This window comes from Giraffa tippelskirchi, chromosome 13 (assembly GCF_054371585.1).
Source record: "Giraffa tippelskirchi isolate mGirTip1 chromosome 13, T2T-mGirTip1v1.2.pri, whole genome shotgun sequence".
Classification (NCBI taxonomy): Eukaryota; Metazoa; Chordata; class Mammalia; order Artiodactyla; family Giraffidae; genus Giraffa; species Giraffa tippelskirchi.
This window is the reverse complement of record NC_137287.1, coordinates 37,218,619-37,236,810: the sequence shown is the minus strand read 5'-3', so window position 1 is coordinate 37,236,810 and position 18,192 is coordinate 37,218,619. Positions and strand designations below refer to the sequence as shown.

The following is an 18,192-nucleotide window of genomic DNA, read 5'->3' as shown; positions in this document are numbered from 1 at the left end:
CTGTTTACCACTATTTTGTTTTATTGACTTCTCCAATGTGATTTTTTTTTATTATTGTGATCAAATACACATAGCATGAAATTTACCGTTTTAATCATGTTTTTAGAGGTGTTTTTTTTTTTAATGTGGACCATTTTTAAAGTCTTAAAAATTTTTTTTTAATTTATTTCTTATTTTTGGCTGTGCTGGGTCTTCATTGCTGAGCGGGCTTTTCTCTAGTTGCAGTGAGCAGAAGTTACTCCCTAATTGTGGGATGTGGGCTTCTCATTGTGATGGTTTCTTGTTGCTGAGCACGGGCTCTAGGGCACAAGGGCTTCAGTAGTTGCAACTCATGGGCTCTAGAGCTCAGGCTCAATAGTTATGGTATATGGGCTTAGTTGCTCTGAGGCATGTGGGATCTTCATGGATCAGGGATTGAACCCACATCTCCTGCACTGGCCGGAGGATTCTTTACCATGGAGCCACCAGGGAAGCCCCATTTTTATTTTGAAAGTCTTTATTGAATTTGTTACAATACTGCTTCTGTTTTATGATTTGGCTTTTTGGCCACTAGGCACATGGGATTCGAGCTCCCTGACCAGGGACTGAACTCACATCCCCTGCCCTGGAAGGTGAAGTCTTAGATCTCCAAGGAAGTCCCTTAACCATTTTTAAGTACAAGTTCAGTGGCATCAAGTGCATTCAACACTGTTGTGCAACCGTCACCACTATCTACCTCCACAACTTCCTCGAATTTCTCATCTTGCAAAACTGAAACTCTGCACCCATTAAACATTAACTCCCCTCCCCCTCCCCTGCCTCCCCCTGCCTCTGGCAGGCACCCCTCTACGTTCTGTGCCTGTGAACCTGATGACATGTAAGTAGGATCATGCAGTATTTGTCCTTCTCTGTCTGGCTTCTTCCACTGATCATAATGTCTTCAAGGTTCACCCATGGCCTTCCTTTTTGAAGGCCAAAACGCTTCCACATTATCCCCATTTTAAAGGCGGGAACACTGGAAGGTGGCAGGGCCAGAACTTGCACACAGGCCTGTCTGGATGCCACTCAGCACCCTGCTACCCCTCCCCCTCTCAAGGGCCCTGTGACTCTGCTAGGTCATCCTACCTTCCCTCCGCTTCCTCTCCTCCTCGCTGAGAGCTCCTGGGCTCTCTTGCTCACCTTTGGACCCCGACTCCACATTCAATGACTGTTGGAATCCCAGAGTGTTTGCGTGGAAGTGACTGGACTTGGGGGTGGGCTGGGGGTTGAGGTGGATAGGGTCTGGCTCTGCATCCCTCTAGGTCAGGTTCCCCTCCCCTCGCTTCCCTCCTGCGACTCCTGCTCCATTGAAGCTGCCCAGTGACCAGGACAACCACACGGGGTTGTGCAGGCTACAACCTGCACATCCGTACATGACCACCCTTGCCAATGACCCTGATGGCCTTGGAGGTTCCCCAGTCTGGGAGGTCTCTGAGCTCTGGGGAGGAGGAATAAGGAACAGGATTAGAAGCAGCCCCAGGACAAATGAGATGTGATGCAGAAAGCAGACTGAGGATTGCCAGGACTGGGGGAAGGGGTGTAGGAAGGAGTGACTGCTTTGATGGGTACCAGTTTTCTTTTGCGGTGATAAAAATGTTCCGAAACTAGATAGTGGTGATGGATGCACAGCCTTGTGAATACACGAAAAGCCAGTGAATTGTACACTTGAAAATAACTTAGTTCTCCTGTTCTCCACCTGGGTGCCACTTCCCAATAAAGTCTCTGGCTTTGTCAGCAAAGGAAAAAAAAAGAGAGAGAAAGAAAGAAAATGGCTAAAACTTGTAATTTTCATGTTATTATTATTTTTTTTTTTGGCTGTGGCATGTGGGATCTCTGTTCCCTGACAAGGGGTTGAACCTTGAGCCCTGCAATGGAATTGCAGAGTCTTGGTCACTGAACCATCATGGAAGTCCCATTATGTGTAACTTATCTCTCTCTCTCTCTCTCTCTCTCTCACACACAAACAAACGCGCGCACGCGTGCTCAACTGCAGGGAGATATTCAAAGATGTGAGGTGGTTCCTGGAGTCTTCAAAACCCACCACCACAATAGGCAGCTGTGGCTCGATCATTCTCACAGGGCCAGTAGGAAGCGGCAGGTGGAGGCTGAAGGTCCTGTCACTGGGACTGACTTCATGCCCCAGTGTTCCCATTGGATCAGCCCATCATTTTGGCACCTCTTCGGTCCTGACCAGGATGCCTGGATATCTCTGAAGCTCAGGCTGGGAAAATCACATCTTTTGGGTTCCTCCACTGCAGCTCTGGGGGAAGAAGTCCTGGGTTTGACTTCCTTACTAGCTGTATGACCTAGGGCAAGTTACTCAACCTTTCTGTGCCTTAGTTTCCTTGTCTTTAAAATGAGGATTAACAGTTTTGACCTGAAAAGGCTGTTTGTTTTAATTGAGGTATAGTTGGTTGTTGTTGTTCAGTAGCTCCATGTGACTCCATGGATTGAAGCACTCTGGGCTCCTCTGTCCTCCACTATCTCCTGGAGTTTGCTCAAATTCATGTCCATTGAGTCAGTGAGGCTATCCGACCATCTCATCCTCTGCCACCCTCTTCTCCTTCTACCCTCAATCTTTCCCAACATCAGGGTCTTTTCTAATGAATCGACTCTTCGCATCAGGTGGCCAAAGTATTGGAGCTTCAGTCTCAGTCCTTTCAATGAATATTCAGGGCAGGTGTAGTTATAAAACATAAAATGAACCATTTCAATGTGTACAATTCAGTAGCATTCAGAGCATTCATGGTGTTGTGCAACCACCACCTCTGTGGAGTGCCAAAACGTTTTCATCACTACAGGGGCTATTTTTGAGGATTAAGCGTTTGAATGTTTGTAAAGCCCTAGAACCATGCCTAGTATGTGCCTGCATGCATCCTAAGTCTCTTCAGTCTTATCTGACTCTTTGCGATCCCCTTGGACTGTAGCCTGCCAGGCTCCTCTCTCCGTGGGATTTTTTCCTGGCAAGAATACTGGAGCGGATTGCCATGCCCTCCTCCAGGGGATCTTCTCAACCCAGGGATGGAACCTGTGTCTCCGGCATTGCAGGCGGATTCTTAACCGCTGAGCCACCAGGGAAGCCCCTTGCCTGGTATACAGCACTGTGCCAAGTAAGTGCTCAAGAAACAGTAAGGATGACTGATAGAAAAACAGTGCTGTAATAGAAGCACTTGGCAGGTGGTGCTGTTACTGATTCCTTTGCCTTGGCTGGAGGAGGGGGGAGTTAGGCTCTCCCTCCCCTCTGGGCCCCATTTTCCACTCTGAGCTCCTGTGTGCACGCAGCTGTCGCACCCCTTTCCCTCCAACCCCCTCCCCCCAGTGGCGTCCTCACGGGTTGTGGACAGGGGCGGCGCTGACTGTAGCCAGGAGTCCCGGAGCCTTCCCGCAGTCTCAAGGCCTCTCCTCTGCTCCTCGCGGCTTCTCTTGCTCCCACTCCTTGCATCTCTCACGCCCGCTCCTGCTCCCCCAAGCCGGCACCTTCTGTGGCAAAGGAGACACGCGTGGCGGTGACCCGGAAGATTCCGTCTGGGCAGAACACGGTACTGGAAGCAGTGAGTACGCACCAATCTGGGAAGCGCTCTTGAGAGCCGACCTCCTCCACTGATGTGTGCCTCAGCCCCCTCCTCAGGGCCGCATTTCCTCTGAGCTTCCTGGAATCCCCCAGCGCAGGGAATGACCTCCAGCACCGCCAGGCGTGTCCACTTTGAAGAACCACTTGGAGAGTTTGTTAAACAAGCAAATTTCTAGGCTCTTTCGGCGGTGCCCGGGAATCTGCATTTCAGCCTTCGCCCTGCTGGGGAGTGCGGGGCGGTCTTCGGAGCTGGAGAGTTTGGAATCGATCGCTCCGCCTTATCCCTCCAGGTGTTAGCATCCCAATCTGTGCTTACCTTGTGCCAGCTAACGGCTATCGTGCTGTAACTACAGCCAACAGAGTGAATGCTCACTATGTGCCCTGCAAGACGCCCAGGAGGAGCGTGGGGGGTTCCCTGATGAGCCCTGGATACCGCGATGCACCTCTGGGCTCCCATCTCCCCAACCCTACCCCCACCCCCGACCGTTCCCTTTCGTGGCAACTCCAGGAGCCACGGACTGTGCTGCCATCTTGTGGCAAGCATGAGACCTGGAGCGCTCCTTTTCCATTCTTGATTGTTGTTCAGTCGCTCAGTCGTGTCCCACTCTTTGCAACCCCATGGAGTGCAGCCCACTAGGATTCCTCGTCCTTCACCATCTCCTGGAGCTGGCTCAAATTCATGTCCATCGTGTCGGTGATGCCATCCAATCATCGCATCCTCTGTCATCCCCTTCTCCTCCTGCCTTCAATCTTTCCTAGCATCAGGGTCTTTTCTAATGAGTTGGCTCTTTGCATCAGGTGGTCAAAGGGTTGGAGCTTCAGCTTCACCATCCTTGATAACCCTAATCAAGAAAACGCACTGGGCACCAGTGTGCAGGTCCCCAGTAAGATTCTGTGGATGCTGGGCACATGAATAACACAGATAAGGTCTCCGCTCTTGTGGAGCTTACAGTCTCCTGGGTCAGAGCTACAAAGAGATAAAATGAATAAGTAAATAAGATGATTAAAGAGTGTGACACACGCTAGGAAGGAAGCCAGGGGCTGGTTATCAGAAAAGGTAACAATACATTTGCTAAATAGAGCACTGTCTCCCAGTACACCCTCTCCCTGCCCAGGACTGTGGGTCACACAAGAGCAGGAGAGCCTGTCCGATTCCCTCTTGCAAATGGATGAAGTCACACAGTGCTGGCACATAGTAGGTGCTCAGTAAATGTCAAATGAATGGATACATGGATGACAAGGCTGTCCAGAGCCAGCTTCTTGGCTCCTCCAAAAAGAGAGGGAGAAGGAAGGGGGGCGCTATGGAAGGGATGCGGGGTCTCCTGGACCCTGCAAGGGCAGGAAGGGTTTGCCTGTAAGCTAAAATGAGAATGAATGATGGCGGAAACGTCACTCTACCAGTCCACCGTGTTTTAAATTGTACCCTCACTCTGCTGGCTTCTTGAATCCCTTCCCTGGTTATTTTTTTCACATTGGCATTTCCCCCATCTCACATGGTATTGTATTTGTCTTACTTATTTAATGTCTCTCTCCCTCTCAGGTGGCGGTAGCAGAAAAGAACCCGCCTGCCAATGCAGGAGATATAAGAGACGCAGGTTCGATCCGTGGGTCAGGAAGATCCCCTGAAGGAGGAAAAACGGCAATCCACTCCAGTATTCTTGCCTGGAGAATCCCATGGACAGAGGAGCCTGGTGGGCTACAGCGCTTGGAGTGCAGAGTTGGACACGACTGAAGCGACTTAGCATGCACACGCACACACTCCCTCACTGAGAGGTAAACTCCACGAGGGCAAGGATTTTTTACCTGTTTTGTTTACTGAGAATTCTCCAGCGCCTGGCAAGTCCTGACACTCAGCAGGCGCTCTGTAAAGCGGGCAAAGTGAATGAAAGATTCCCAGCGGGGTCAGCAGGGCTGTGAGGTATGGCCAGTGGAGGGACTGGACTCCGAGCCCAGGAGGAGGGGGTTGACCCGTTAGGGAAGTGGCCAAATGTGAACTGAACTGGGGCAAGCCGGCTGGGAGGTGCAAGGGTTAGATTGAGGGCAGAGCGAGACTGGGGTTAGAGCCTTGGGGCGAGGTCTTCCGGGGGCTGAGCCACCCTAGAGGCTGGGTGCTTTAGGGGCGGGACCCGGTGGAGGCTGGGCCTGCATGAGGCGTGGCCAGTCTGGAGGCAGGGCCGAGGTGGAGGCGTGGTTAAAGAAAGATGTGTAAAATGAGGGGAGGAGCTAAGACTGGGTGGAGCCAGTTTGGGGCGGGGCCTGTCCGGAGGTTAAATCTGGGCGGGGCCGGGAGTGAGTCGAGGAGGTGGGGCGGGGGTGGAGCCAGGCCAGGCCAGGATCTTCGCTGTCCTGGGTCCTGGAGCGCTCCCGCCCAGCAGGCCCCTCCCACACCAACTCGGAGGGTGCAGGGTGTGCAAGACCCGACGGCCTGGGCTCAGCGATCGCTGGCTCGGACTTAAGGGTCCGGCGATCGCGGTTGCGCCCCGCCCTAGGCGCTGCGCTCTGAGCCAGGCGACCGCGGAGGACTCAGGCGGGCTCAGCTTCGCTCAGCTCCAAGTCTGCGTCCCCGGAGACTCCGAGGGCGAGGGTGAGTTGGGCTTTTGGGGAGCTTGGGTGTGCATGCGTGCGTGCGTTTGCATCTGTGTGTGTGCGTGTGTGTGAACGTCTGTGCACATCTAGGGAACTGTGCGTGTGGAGCTGGGTGTGCATGCAAAGTTGAGTTCGTGTGCAAGGGCTCTCTCGTGTGGGAGGGGAGCCGTGCATGTGTGTGCTTGTGTGGCAAAGACAGTGCGTGCGAAATCTGGTGAAGACTGTGTGTGTATGTTAGGGGATCTTGGAGGAAAATGGGAGCGCAAGTGCAATGATTCTTGTGGGGTGCGTGGGCGAATGAATAGTGGGGATGTTTCCAGCTGGGTGGCTTTATAGGTGTTTACCGGGGCCACCAGCATGGAGCGACGAGAATGGAGGAAAGTTTGGAGGGTACTGATTGCTCCTGAGGATCGAGTGTGGTCTGGGGCATTGGGTAATGGGCAGGGCCAGTGTTGGGGGTCTGGCTGGAAGTAACCTGGGGCTCACATTGGCCCCCTTGCTTTGAGAGCTGGGGAGATGTGTGGGTGGGCCCAGAGGGGTGGTGGGCCTGCCCCTGGCCAGGGGGAGCTGAGGCCGGGGTTCCTGCTTCAACTGGAGGGAGCTGCTCCCTCACCAGTCGTCCTCACCCAGGCTCAGCACCCACTCCTGCCTGGCTGGCTCCCGCTGCTGGTCCTTCGAGAACATGGTGCAGAAGTACCAGTCTCCCGTCCGTGTCTACAAGCACCCATTCGAGCTGGTCATGGTGGTGAGTGACCCCTGACCCCGGGGCCCCTTGTGTGACAGAGGGGCCCAAGAGGTCAGCCATGATGGGAAGGAGAAGGAAACCCTCAAACCCCTAGATCAGAAGGAATTAATGAGCTACTCCGCTGACCGGATGGGTCCAGCCACCTGGACCCCTCTGCCATCCCATCGTTTGCCACAACTTCTAGGACCCTTGCGCACTGAGCAAGACACAAGGTCTTTCTTTTCCTTGTTGAAGCTTATCTGTTATCTCAGTCTCCTTTGGCAGAAAAAAGGGTATCAGGGGCCAAACTGCTGCTGTCATTTTGTGTACTGATAATAATAATAATAATAATGGAACATATACAGTGAAGATGATGACAGCAGCCATTTGTGGAGGGTTTGCTAAGTCTTTACATACGTTGTTTGGTTTAATTCCCAATAGCTCTTATTATTTTCATTTTACTCCATTAAACTGATGCTTGGACAAGGATGGTCTTAGGTTCAGTGGTGGGAAGAGGTGGAGATGGGCTGGGATCCACACAGGGGGGACTCCAGAGCCTTGAGTTTAACCACAACACCCTCCATGTCCTCCCTCTGCTCTCACACCCCTTCCCCTCCCCTTCCAGAAAGCTGAGACCAGGGGGAGAGGGGTCACATGTGGGCAGGAAGGGTCTGGGAGCAGTTGTTTATTGGGATTCAGAAGAGCTATGTGACATAGAATTGGCTTCTGCACCCTCGGCCTCCTGGATCAGCGGTCTGAGCCCCTGGGGCAGGTGCTGGGGTTGGGCTGCTGTGGGTTTCCTTCTTGACGCCATCCCTCTGTCTCTTGGAGCTTCCCTACTCCACAGAACAGGGGCAATGTTCTGGGGTTGTGATGAAGAGTCAATGAAAGAGTTCCTGGTGCCTCTGGCTCAGTGCCTGGCACATAGTAGGTGCGCACTAAATGCGGCTGTTCCTGTTATTACACTACATGGTGTTATCAGTGATGATAGTGAAAGTGTAAGAAACACCAGAATCCACCCCCATCCTCTTCACTCCACTCTTGGTTGCTTAATCCCAGCCTTCTATCCAACGACTTACATTGTTGGATAGAGGCTCTGTGTGTGTCCTCCCCACATCTCTTCTGTGAATCTACCTACATATATGTTTATAGTCACCTAAAAGATTAAAAAGCATCATTAGAGTAATCATGCTGTGTGGATGATGCCAGGTCAGGAAGGTAGCAGGAGCAAGCCTGGGGTTTTATCGACAAGCTGGGTGACCTTGGGCAAGTTACTTAACCTCTCTGAGCATACACTGTCCGTCTCTAAATTGAGGACTCTTGTTGCTGTTGTTGTAGTCACTAAGTTGTGTCCAACTTTTCTGTAATCCTATGGACTAGCCTGCCAGGCTTCTCCGTCCATGGGATTTTCCAAGCCAGAATACTGAAGTGGGTTGCCATTGCGTTCTTTAGGGGATTTTCTTGACCCAGGGATGGAATCTGTGTCTGCTGCATTGGCAGGCTGATTCTTTCCCACTGAGCCACCCTTAGTATGTTTAGGATTCTCAAAAAAAAAAATCACGATCATTGCATTTTAAAATAAAAATGCCCATTAATGCAGCACTTAAGATTGTGTTAATTGGCCTATTGGAGGACTTCTCTGGTGAGCCAGTGGTTAAAACTCGGCGCTTCTAATGCAGGGGGCCTGGGTTCAATCCTTGGTTGGGGAACTATATCCCACATGCCACAACTAAGATCCCGGCAACCAAGATCCCACATGCCACAACTAACATCCAGTGCAGCCAAAAAAAAAAAAAGACTAGTGGAATGCGTGAAGCATATTTCATCAGCTTTGAGTTCCATATGTGCAGGCTGAAGGATTCAGTTTACTCCCGTAGCTGTTAATAATCTTTAGGTGCTGATGGATAAATACTCGTGGGCACAACAGGAAATAGGCGTTTTAAGATGTGTATCACCTGTATTGTGCCAATTTGTCAGGTGTATTTTTTCAAATACTGTGTTACCTTATCTCCAGACAGTCCTTGTTCGGCAAAATGGCCCCAAACTACCCCAACGTTAGACAAAGCCACTTTGCCAACTGTTTACAAAACATCATTGTCCCCAAAATAGCTGCATAACTCAACATAACTGCTCGCTGTGTGGGCACAAAAGGGGTTTTCTGCACTTAATGTCGGTCTTTGTTTCTCAGCTAAACACTTGGCCTCAGTTTGGGTCAGATGCAGAGGAAGTTTCGGATGAACTCGGCTATTTTGACCACATCCGAGTGACCAGATGAGCTGGCCTTTTGGTTTTTCTGTTTAACAAAACTGACTTGAGAATCAAAACATCCCTTTGCAGAAATTCCACCATAACACCAAAACTGTGTTTATGGAATTGGTTATAGAATAATAATACTAAGGTAGCCTTTCTAGACCCAGCGTTAATTTATTTTAAAATTATTTTTCTCTTCCATTTCAAAAATGTAACTAATTCAATGAATGGGTGTCTCTCTCCCATTTGGGCCAAATTCCTTGATGTGAATTCTGTTTCTGAAGCATGGAATTCCAGGGACCTTTGCTTTTTCCTTTCTTGATAGCATTCTGTATTATTGGGTTCAGAACAATGAGCTTGTATTCTCTCGGTAAACCAAGGAAAACAGTTAAGACAATGGAGGCAGCTAGTATCCAAGGCTGGTGGAAGCCCTTGTGCCTTTGAATATGGGGTCCCTGGAGGTGGGGCAGGGTCTTTGTGGAGATCTTGGTATGGACACCAAGACTGTGGTTTGGACGGTGGACTCTGGTTACCTGCGCTCTGACGGTCACTCTCTGGTCAGCCTATAGCCGGTAGTAAATGATTTCCAGCTCCTCTGGGCTCTTCTCCTGAATGGGTGGAGGTTACGAGTCAGATTCTCCAGGCTGGCCCCTGGCTCTGGGTTCTCAGCTGTGAAATGAAAGTAATGAAGTCCCCTGCTCCTCAGAGGGGCTTCCCAGGTGGCACTAGTGGTAAAGAACCCGCCTGCCAATGCAGGAGACATAAGAGACCCGGGTTCGATCCCTGGGTTCGGAAAACCCCCTGGAGGAGGGCACGGCAACCCACCCCAGTATTCTTGACCTGGAGAATCCCATGGACAGAGGAGCCTGGTGGGCTGCAGTCTGTAGAGTTGCCCAGAGTCTGACACGACTGAGGTGATTTAGCATGCATGCGTGCATGACCCCATAGTCTGGGCACACAGTCAGACACTGCAGATTCTGACTCTGATGTTCAGTAAACGTCTGTGCACCCATGGCTGAGGCAGCTTCAGAAGTGACCTGCATGCCTCTTGTCTGTCCACTGCCCAGGGGTCACTGTGGGGTTCAAAGCGCTGTGGCTTCAGGTCATCTCAGATTCTGCAAACCTTAAGAAGGAAGATGGCATGGAGTAGAATTTCCTGGGCAATAGGCTGGCTGATCCTGAGGAGGAATGGTTATAGAGGTGAGGGCTGTCGGCAGCAATTGTGTTAAAATATTTAAAGACCTGGACTTTCATATTGATAAACAGCTTGTAATTTAGCAAATGGGTTAATAAGGAGTAGCTTCTGAAGGTAGATCCTTGCAGCCCAGGTCAATGACAGTTGCAGTTGGAATCATTGTTAGGGATGTAGTTTTAATAAAGCAGCAGGGGCCTTATTTAAATGTGTTTAAATTAGTTCCCTGGAGCCTGTCATCTGATCCCGTTGCTAACAGATTAAGGGAAGCAACATTTTCCACCCTGGATTGCTTCCAGGGCCCTGACCAGCTCCTACTGGGGCTGGGAGAATGGAGCTGATACACTGCAAAGTCATCTTCTGATTTCAGGGGGTCCTGAGGTCAGCTTTCGGCCCTCATTCATTTGTGAATGCGTGCATTAATTCACACATGAATTCATTCCACAAATATTTATTGAGTTTCCACAGTATGCCAAGCATCATACCAGGTGCCAGGGCTACAAAACAGTGTCATTCTTAGCACTTTTTCTGAAATGCATCATTATTCTGTTAATTGGCTTGCCTACTTGTTTACATGGAATTTGCTTGTTTGTTTATATGGGTCTTTTTCATCAGGCTTCAGAAAAACGGAGACCTTGTCCATCTTATTCTCATTTTCTTGACTTGATTCTCCTGACATGATCCCTTCCTGCCCTCATAGAGCTTGCAGTGTGTGTGTGTGTGTATGTGTGTGTGTATGTGTGTGTGTATGAGAGAGAGAGGGTCATTCCAGGCAATACCATGTAGCAGGATTTGTAGCGGGGAAGAAAGAATAGGGCATTGTGGGAACACACAGGGGCTTTCCTGGTGGCTCAGCGGTAAAGAATTCACCTGCAATGCAGGAACCACAGGAGACGTGGCTTTGATCCCTGGGTCAGGAAGATCCCCTGGGGGAGGACATGGCAACCCAGTACAATATTCTTGCCTGGAGAATCCCATGGACAGAGGAGCCTGGAGAGCTATGGTCCATAGGGTTGCAAAGAGTGGGACACGACTGACGTGACTGAGCATGCATGCACGTGGGAACACGGAGCAGGTCCCATCGGTCAGCAGCCAGAGGTCTTGTAAGTCAGCCACACTTTGCGGTGAGGGGTGGAGAGAGGCAGCCTGCCTGCCCCTCTGTGCCAAGGCCCCTGGGGCAGAACTTGTCTCTCTGAAGAAATGAATGCCGCTTAGTTGGGCCTCTGTGAACCCACAGGGCTCAGTTCGTCCCTTCAAGGACGTTGGGAGATTTGGGAAGGTGTGGAAAGTGGGTCAGAGGAGGGGTTTTCATCCCAGAGGTGAGAGAGTGGGCTGGGGGGTTGGCAGGGGATGGGGCGGGGAGCAGAAGTGACCAAGGCCAGGTGCATTCCTGAGACACTTGGAAAATCTAAAACAGCACTTCCCTCCCATCACCATCCTGACCTAGTGCTAAATGTCAAGACCCTCTGGGCTGGCCTCGCTACCACCCTGTTTCTCCCCAAACCATCAGGGGTACCAGCTGATCCCGGAAATCCATGGGCAGGGAGCATGTTCAGAGCAGGAGAGTCCCTGCCCCGCCTCGACCTGTGAGTGGGTGAGAAGCTGCAGCAGGCTTTTGAGCAGTGCTGAGGCCGGGCGGCTGGGCTGTGTGCTCCCCCAGGGCAGGAGAGGCCAGGCAAGAGGAGGCACCACCCTTAGAGGAAGGGACAGAAGCAGGAAGGAATAGCCACCAGGCCCCACTAACGGTGCCTCACGCCACAGCTTCAGGACTGGGAACCTGGGACAGACAGACCAAACTGCTGCCCTGCACCTTGTTGGGTGCTGATGCACTGACCAACAGCTGTGGATGCACTGCTCTTGTGAACGCAGTGGGGTAGCCACTCAGGATTCCTTCCCTCCCTCCATCCCTCCTTCCTTCCTTCCTTCAGCAAATATTGGCTGTTTGTCTACAGTGTCCCAGGTGTGGTACGTACAAGGCCACTGGGAAATCCAGTGGGGAAGGAAACAACCTAGAGACAGAGATGCTGACTATAAACAAATAAACACAGACCTGAAACCCTATTGCAAATCTCGATCTGGTAGGGCTAGAAACCATCCATCAAATGGCTTACTTTTCCTAAAAATTGTGGTAAAATATACATTACACAAAATTTATCATTTTTAGGGGTACAGTTCAGTGGCATTAAGTGCAGTTACATTGTTGTGCATCCATTACCGACATCCACGGCCACAACTTTTTCATCCTCCCAAATTGAAACTCTGTTCTCATTAAATACTAACTCCCCATTTTCTCCTCCCCCAGTCCCTGCAAACACGGTTCTACTTTCTGTCTCAATGAATCTGATGACTCTAGGAATCTCATATAAGTGTAATCTTATAGTATTTGTTCTTTTTTGATTGGCTTCTTTCACTGAGCACTATGTTTTCAAGGTTCATCCATGTTTTAGCCTGTGTCAGTATGTCATTCTTTCTAATGGCTGCATAATATTCCCCTATGGGACCATGGCTGGACCATGGTTTGTTTAATCATTCATTCCTCAACGGACATTTGGGTTGTTTCCACTTTTTGGCTGTTGTGAATAATGTTGATGTGAACACGGTTGTACAAATATCAAGTCAGGTCTCTGTTGGTTTACTGTTGCTCATTTAAGAAAAATGTGTCTGGCACTGTGCTACATGCCTTACATATCATGTCTCCCTTTAGTCTTCTCAACAACCCTCACAAAGTTGATATCATTGTCATTATCATCATCATCCTCTTTTTTTCTAAAGAAACTGAGTCTTAGGTTAAGTTGAGGTCACCCTGCTGGCACGGAGCATGGGCAGGCTCTAAACCCAGTGCTTTGTCCCCACCACTTCACCACATCCCAATCTTGCCCCCTGCAGGGTCCTTCTGACCCTTTGTCTCCATCATTTTGTCTCCTGAGCTGACCTCAACCAGAATAGCAGCAGGTTGCTCAGCTACAGGGCCATCTGGATACAGCTGTTTCTACAGATTATATACAGCAGTCATTTCAAAAGACTCCAGGATGATGTCACCCTGATTCTCCCATACCTGCTTCCCTTCATCAGCTGAGATGACACTGCTGCCATCAGGTGTCTGATGGCTCCTTCAGCAACTCTGAGCAACTCCACCAAGAGCTGGGAGCACCACACAATGGAATATTATGCAGCTGTGAAAAGGAATAAAGCACAGACACAGGCTACAACATGGATGAACCTCGAGAACTTGATGCTCAGTGAATGAAGCCAGATACAAAACATCATGTATTTTATGATTCTGTTCACGTGAAATGTCCAGAAAAGGCAAATCCAAAGAGACAGGAAGTGGATTTAGGGGACTTCCCTGGTGGTCTGGTGGTTAGGACTTTTCCTTCCAGTGCAGGGGGTGAGGGTCTATCTCTGATTGGGGATCTGAGATCCCACACGCCTCATGGCCAAAAAACCAAAATGTGCAACAGGAGCAATATTCTGACAAATTCGAAAAATGAAATAGTCTACATAAAAAATTATCTTTAAAAAAAGTGGATTAGTGTTTGCCTGGGCAGGGAGTGATTGTGATGGGTGTAGGGTTTCTTGTTTTTAATTAATGAACTTATTTTTTAGTTGTGCTGGGTCTTTGTTGCTGTGCACAGGCTTTCTCTAGTTGCAGTGAGCAGAAGCTACTCTTTGTGGTGAACTCTCTTGTTACGGAGCACAGGCTATAGGAGCACATGGGCACAGTAGTGGTGCACAGGCTTGGTTGCTCCACTGCATGTGAAATCTTCCCTGACCAGGGATCAAACCCACGTCCTGTGCACTGGCAGGCAGACTTCTATCCACTGTACCACTAGGGTAGTCCAGGTGTGGGGTTTCTCTTGGGGGTGATGAAGCATTCCTGTATTAGACAGTGGTGATGTCTGCATGACTTTGTGAATGTTCTAATAAAATCCATTGAACTGTACACTTTAAAAGGGTGCATTTTATGGTATGAGACATATCACAATTTTTAAAAAGTAGGGGGGCGCTGAGAGGATTGATACGTTGGTCCTGGGGTCTCCAGGCTTGCAGGGGAAGCTGGGGGTGGACGAGGAAGTCCCCTGAGGACTTTGTGCGATGGTCACATGCTCAGTGCCTGAGGCCAGCCTGCAGCAGGAAAGGAAAGGTGAGGTACCGGGCTGGAATATGTGGGTGCGGTTTGCGTATATTCTTTCCCCACTAGGGAAGGTTTGGGGTAAGCAGCGTTCCAGCTTCCTTTGAATTTTCATGAGGAAGAGCAGGAAGGAAGGAGGCATGGGAGGAGGCAGCAGCTGTCAAGTGATTAGCAGAAATAGTTTCTCTGTATTTTATAGACTCTCACTCTTTTTTAAAATTTAAATTTGTTGAACAAATTCTTCCGTAGAACGAACCATGAGCCAGACCCTGTTCACAACAGTGTACCAAAACGGATTTCTTTATTCCCCTGTCCACTCAGGAAGCTATAACGCTTTTCTTATTCCCCTTTTTAACAAATGAAGGAAGGAAGGAACCGAGAGCTTGAAGGCTTGTTCAAGGTCACAGAGCTGTTCAGAAGCAGAGTGGAGCTTCGGACCCAAGCCCAAAGTCCGTGCCCTTCACGGCTAAGCTACACTGTCGTTCACTCACTCATTGTGTAATGTCTACTGAGTGTCGACTGTGTGCTAGGCATTGTGACGAGCACTAAGGATTCAGGGCCGATGACTCTTTCCTTCAGTGGCTGTGAGACAGGAAAGAAGGAAACTGGCACAACCAAGCACTCGCTAGTCGGTTTCATGACACTCCCCTTTAGAGACGAGCCAAAGAAATGGGACTTTGCTGGTGGCTTAGGTGGTAAAGAATCTGTCTGAAATGCAAGAGACCCAGGTTGAATCCCTGGGTAGGGGAGATCCTCTGGAGTAGGAAATGGCTACCCACTCCAGCGTTCTTGCCTGGAGAATCCCATGGACAGAGGAACCTGGCAGGCCATAGTCCATGGGGTCACAAAGAGTCAGGCACAACTGAAGGACTAAGCACACAGGGAGAAACAGGAAATGCCATGATCAAGGGTTACCCAGCCCTGGGACTTCCCTGGTGGTTCAGTGGTTAAGAATCTGCCTTCCAACGCAGGGGAAGCTGGCTTGATCCATGGTTGGGGAGCTAAGATCCCACATGTCCTAGGGAAATTAAGCCCACACGCTGAAACTAAGACCTGATGCAGTCATATATATATATATATATATACTAAGTGTATATATATACACTAAGTTTACCCAGCCTATTCTCGAGCCTCAACTTGCTCATCTGTAAAATGGGGGAATACTAGTCTCCATCCCAACAGGATGTTGTGAGGACACAGTGGTGCAGTCAGCCCTCTGTAAATGTCACCATAACAGTGGTGTCCAACGCCAGCCTTCACAACCCCAGGGAATCTCCGGCTGACAGCCTCGGATTCTGGAGAACTGGCACTGGATGAGTGCTTATTTCGGGGCCCCCTGCCTCCCTAGGTTCTGAGGTCTCCCCACTGTGTGGGGGTGGCACCATTGTTGAAACAGAAGTGCCTTCCTCCTCACAGTCAAAGGGAGTTGTGGCCAAGGGCACGTCTCCTCCTTGGATCAGCCCCTGCATTATCTGGGGGCTCCAGACAGGGCTCTTCCAACAAGAAGTTTGTTAAGACAGGAAGCTGGTGATGCTTGGCTGGCTGTGTGCGCTGAGCTCACAGCCTGTCATTCCTCTCCCTGGTCCCCTTTCTTGAGGCTGTTTGGGCCATCTGCAAGTTTGCAACCCCTGGACTGTTTCCAAACTGCTAAGCAAGAGGTTCCTGAGGGAGTAGGGGCTGGGCCAGCCTAGGATTCAAATTCAGGTATGCTATTTTGCACTGTGTGACCTCGAGTAAGTTACTTAGCCTCTCTGGGCTCCAGTTTCCTCATTTGTCAAATGAGGATGCCGTTTAGAGGATTAAATGGAAGAAAGCACACAGCTGGAGGAGCCGAGCTGAGGCTCACCATGCGCCTGAGACGTGATCTAATGACATCCTTACTACCAGCCCATTTTACAGATGAGCAAACAGAGGCTCAGAGAGGGCAAATCACTTGCCCAACATCACCCAATGAGAAGGTAAAGAAGTGAAAGAAAGAAAGTGAAGTTGCTCAGTCGTGTCTGACTCTTTGTGACCCCATGGAGCGTACCTACCAGGCTCCTCCATCCATGGAATTTTCCAGGCAAGAGTATTGGAGTGGGTTGCCATTCCCTTCTCCAGGGGATCTTCCCGACCCAGGGATTGAACCTGGGTCTCCCACATTGCAGGCAGATGCTTTATCATCTGAGCTACCAGGGAAGCTGAAACCCAAACTCAGCCTGACCAGTTCTGACACATGCACTCCTTTCCCTCCATATAATTAAAAATAAAAGTCAGCATCCCTCTGCCCATCACAGAGATGGGGCCAGTTCCTCTGGCTTCCCCTGCTCAGAAGGGCCTGCGGGGGAGTTGTTTTCAGTTCTTGAAAACCTGCACTGTACCATTTGAGTCCTGTTGCCTGGAGAATAAAAATCCTGGGTGCCTACTACGTGCCAGGCTCTGCATGAGATATTGAATCTGGTCTGTGCCCAGTTTCCAGGTGATGAAACTGGCTTAGGGAAAAGACGGGACCTTCCTCTCCTCTGGGAGAGGGTGGGGCTGGACTTCAAACCAGGTGCTGGACCCCATCCCCGAGTTCTAGTTCAAGCGGTACCTTCCTCAGTGGAGAAATGCTTTCCTTTTTTGTTGTTGGTTAATTTTATTCTTTATTTTTGGCTGCGCTGGGTCTTTGGTGCTGGGCGTGGGTTTTCTCTAGCTGTGGCAAGTGAGGGACACTCTCTAGTCGTGGCTTCTCTTGTTGTGGAGCACAGGCTTTAGAGCGCGGGCTCAATAGTTGTGGTGCTTGGGGCTCAGTTCCCCCGCTGCATGTGGAATCGCCCTGGACCAGGGATTGAACCCCTGTCCCCTGTATTGCAAGGCGGATTCTTTACCACTGGACCACCAGGGAAGTCCACAATGCCTTCCGCTGGGAGAGGATTCAAGATGCCCTGAGATATGTAGCGGGGAGATCATTCTCAGGGGGCCTCCCTTGTCAGCCCTCTGAGTCCAAACCCCCAGGAACCCCACTGTGCATTCTTCCCCGAGGAGAATTATTCTGACCCTGGTGTGTTTGCACAAAGCAACCAGCCTCTACACATGGAGGCAGCCCTGACTTCCTGACCCTGGTGGAGGATGCGCTAGACTGGCCTTGTGGGACCTTGAGTGACACCAAGCATTACTTCCCTGCCCCTCCCCCGCCTCTGCCCTTCTGAGCGGGGGTGGCGCCAACTCCCCGCCAAGGGATGGGGAGGAGGTGTGTGTCCTCAGATGCCAGCACTATTTTTGGAGCTTACTCCTATTTTTGGAGCTCACTTTGATCCTGATTCCGGGACATGTGGCTGTGACAGGCTCTTGGAGCAAACCCTGCTTGAATACTGTCAGCCACTGATGCTGGCACGTCCCCACCCCCCACCCCTGCCCCTGATTCCCCCTTTGGCTCTGACCCTGGCATTTCGGGGAACTGGCCTCTCATCCTCCAATCTGGAGGCTTTTTATTTCTTTCACTTGCCTAACCACCCTGGTTAGAACCCCCAGGAGAGTGCTACATGTGGGCAGTCAAAGCAGGCATCCCTGCCTAGTTCCTGATCTTAGGGGAAGTTCAGTTCAGTTGCTCAGTCGTGTGTGACTCTTTGACCCCATGGACTGCAGCACACCAGGCCTTCCTGTCCATCAACAACTCCCGGAGTTTACTCAAACTCATGTCCTTTGAGTCATCCAACCATCTCATCCTCTTTGTCCCCTTCTCCTCTTGCCTTCAATCT

The 18,192-nt window shown here is 50.4% G+C and overlaps 1 protein-coding gene across 1 annotated transcript in view; it reads left to right on the top strand.

The window, feature by feature from the left end:
* Positions 1 to 320: 320 nt before the first annotated feature.
* SEC14L5 (SEC14 like lipid binding 5) overlaps positions 321 to 18,192 on the top strand; it is a 42,612-nt gene continuing 24,740 nt past the window's right edge. Inside the window, exons 1-3 of the mRNA XM_081554713.1 lie at positions 321 to 856; positions 2,946 to 6,173; positions 6,806 to 6,920. Of these exons, the coding sequence (XP_081410839.1) occupies positions 6,858 to 6,920 (63 nt within the window). The 5' untranslated portion in view covers positions 321 to 856; positions 2,946 to 6,173; positions 6,806 to 6,857. The remainder of the gene's footprint in view (positions 857 to 2,945; positions 6,174 to 6,805; positions 6,921 to 18,192) is intronic.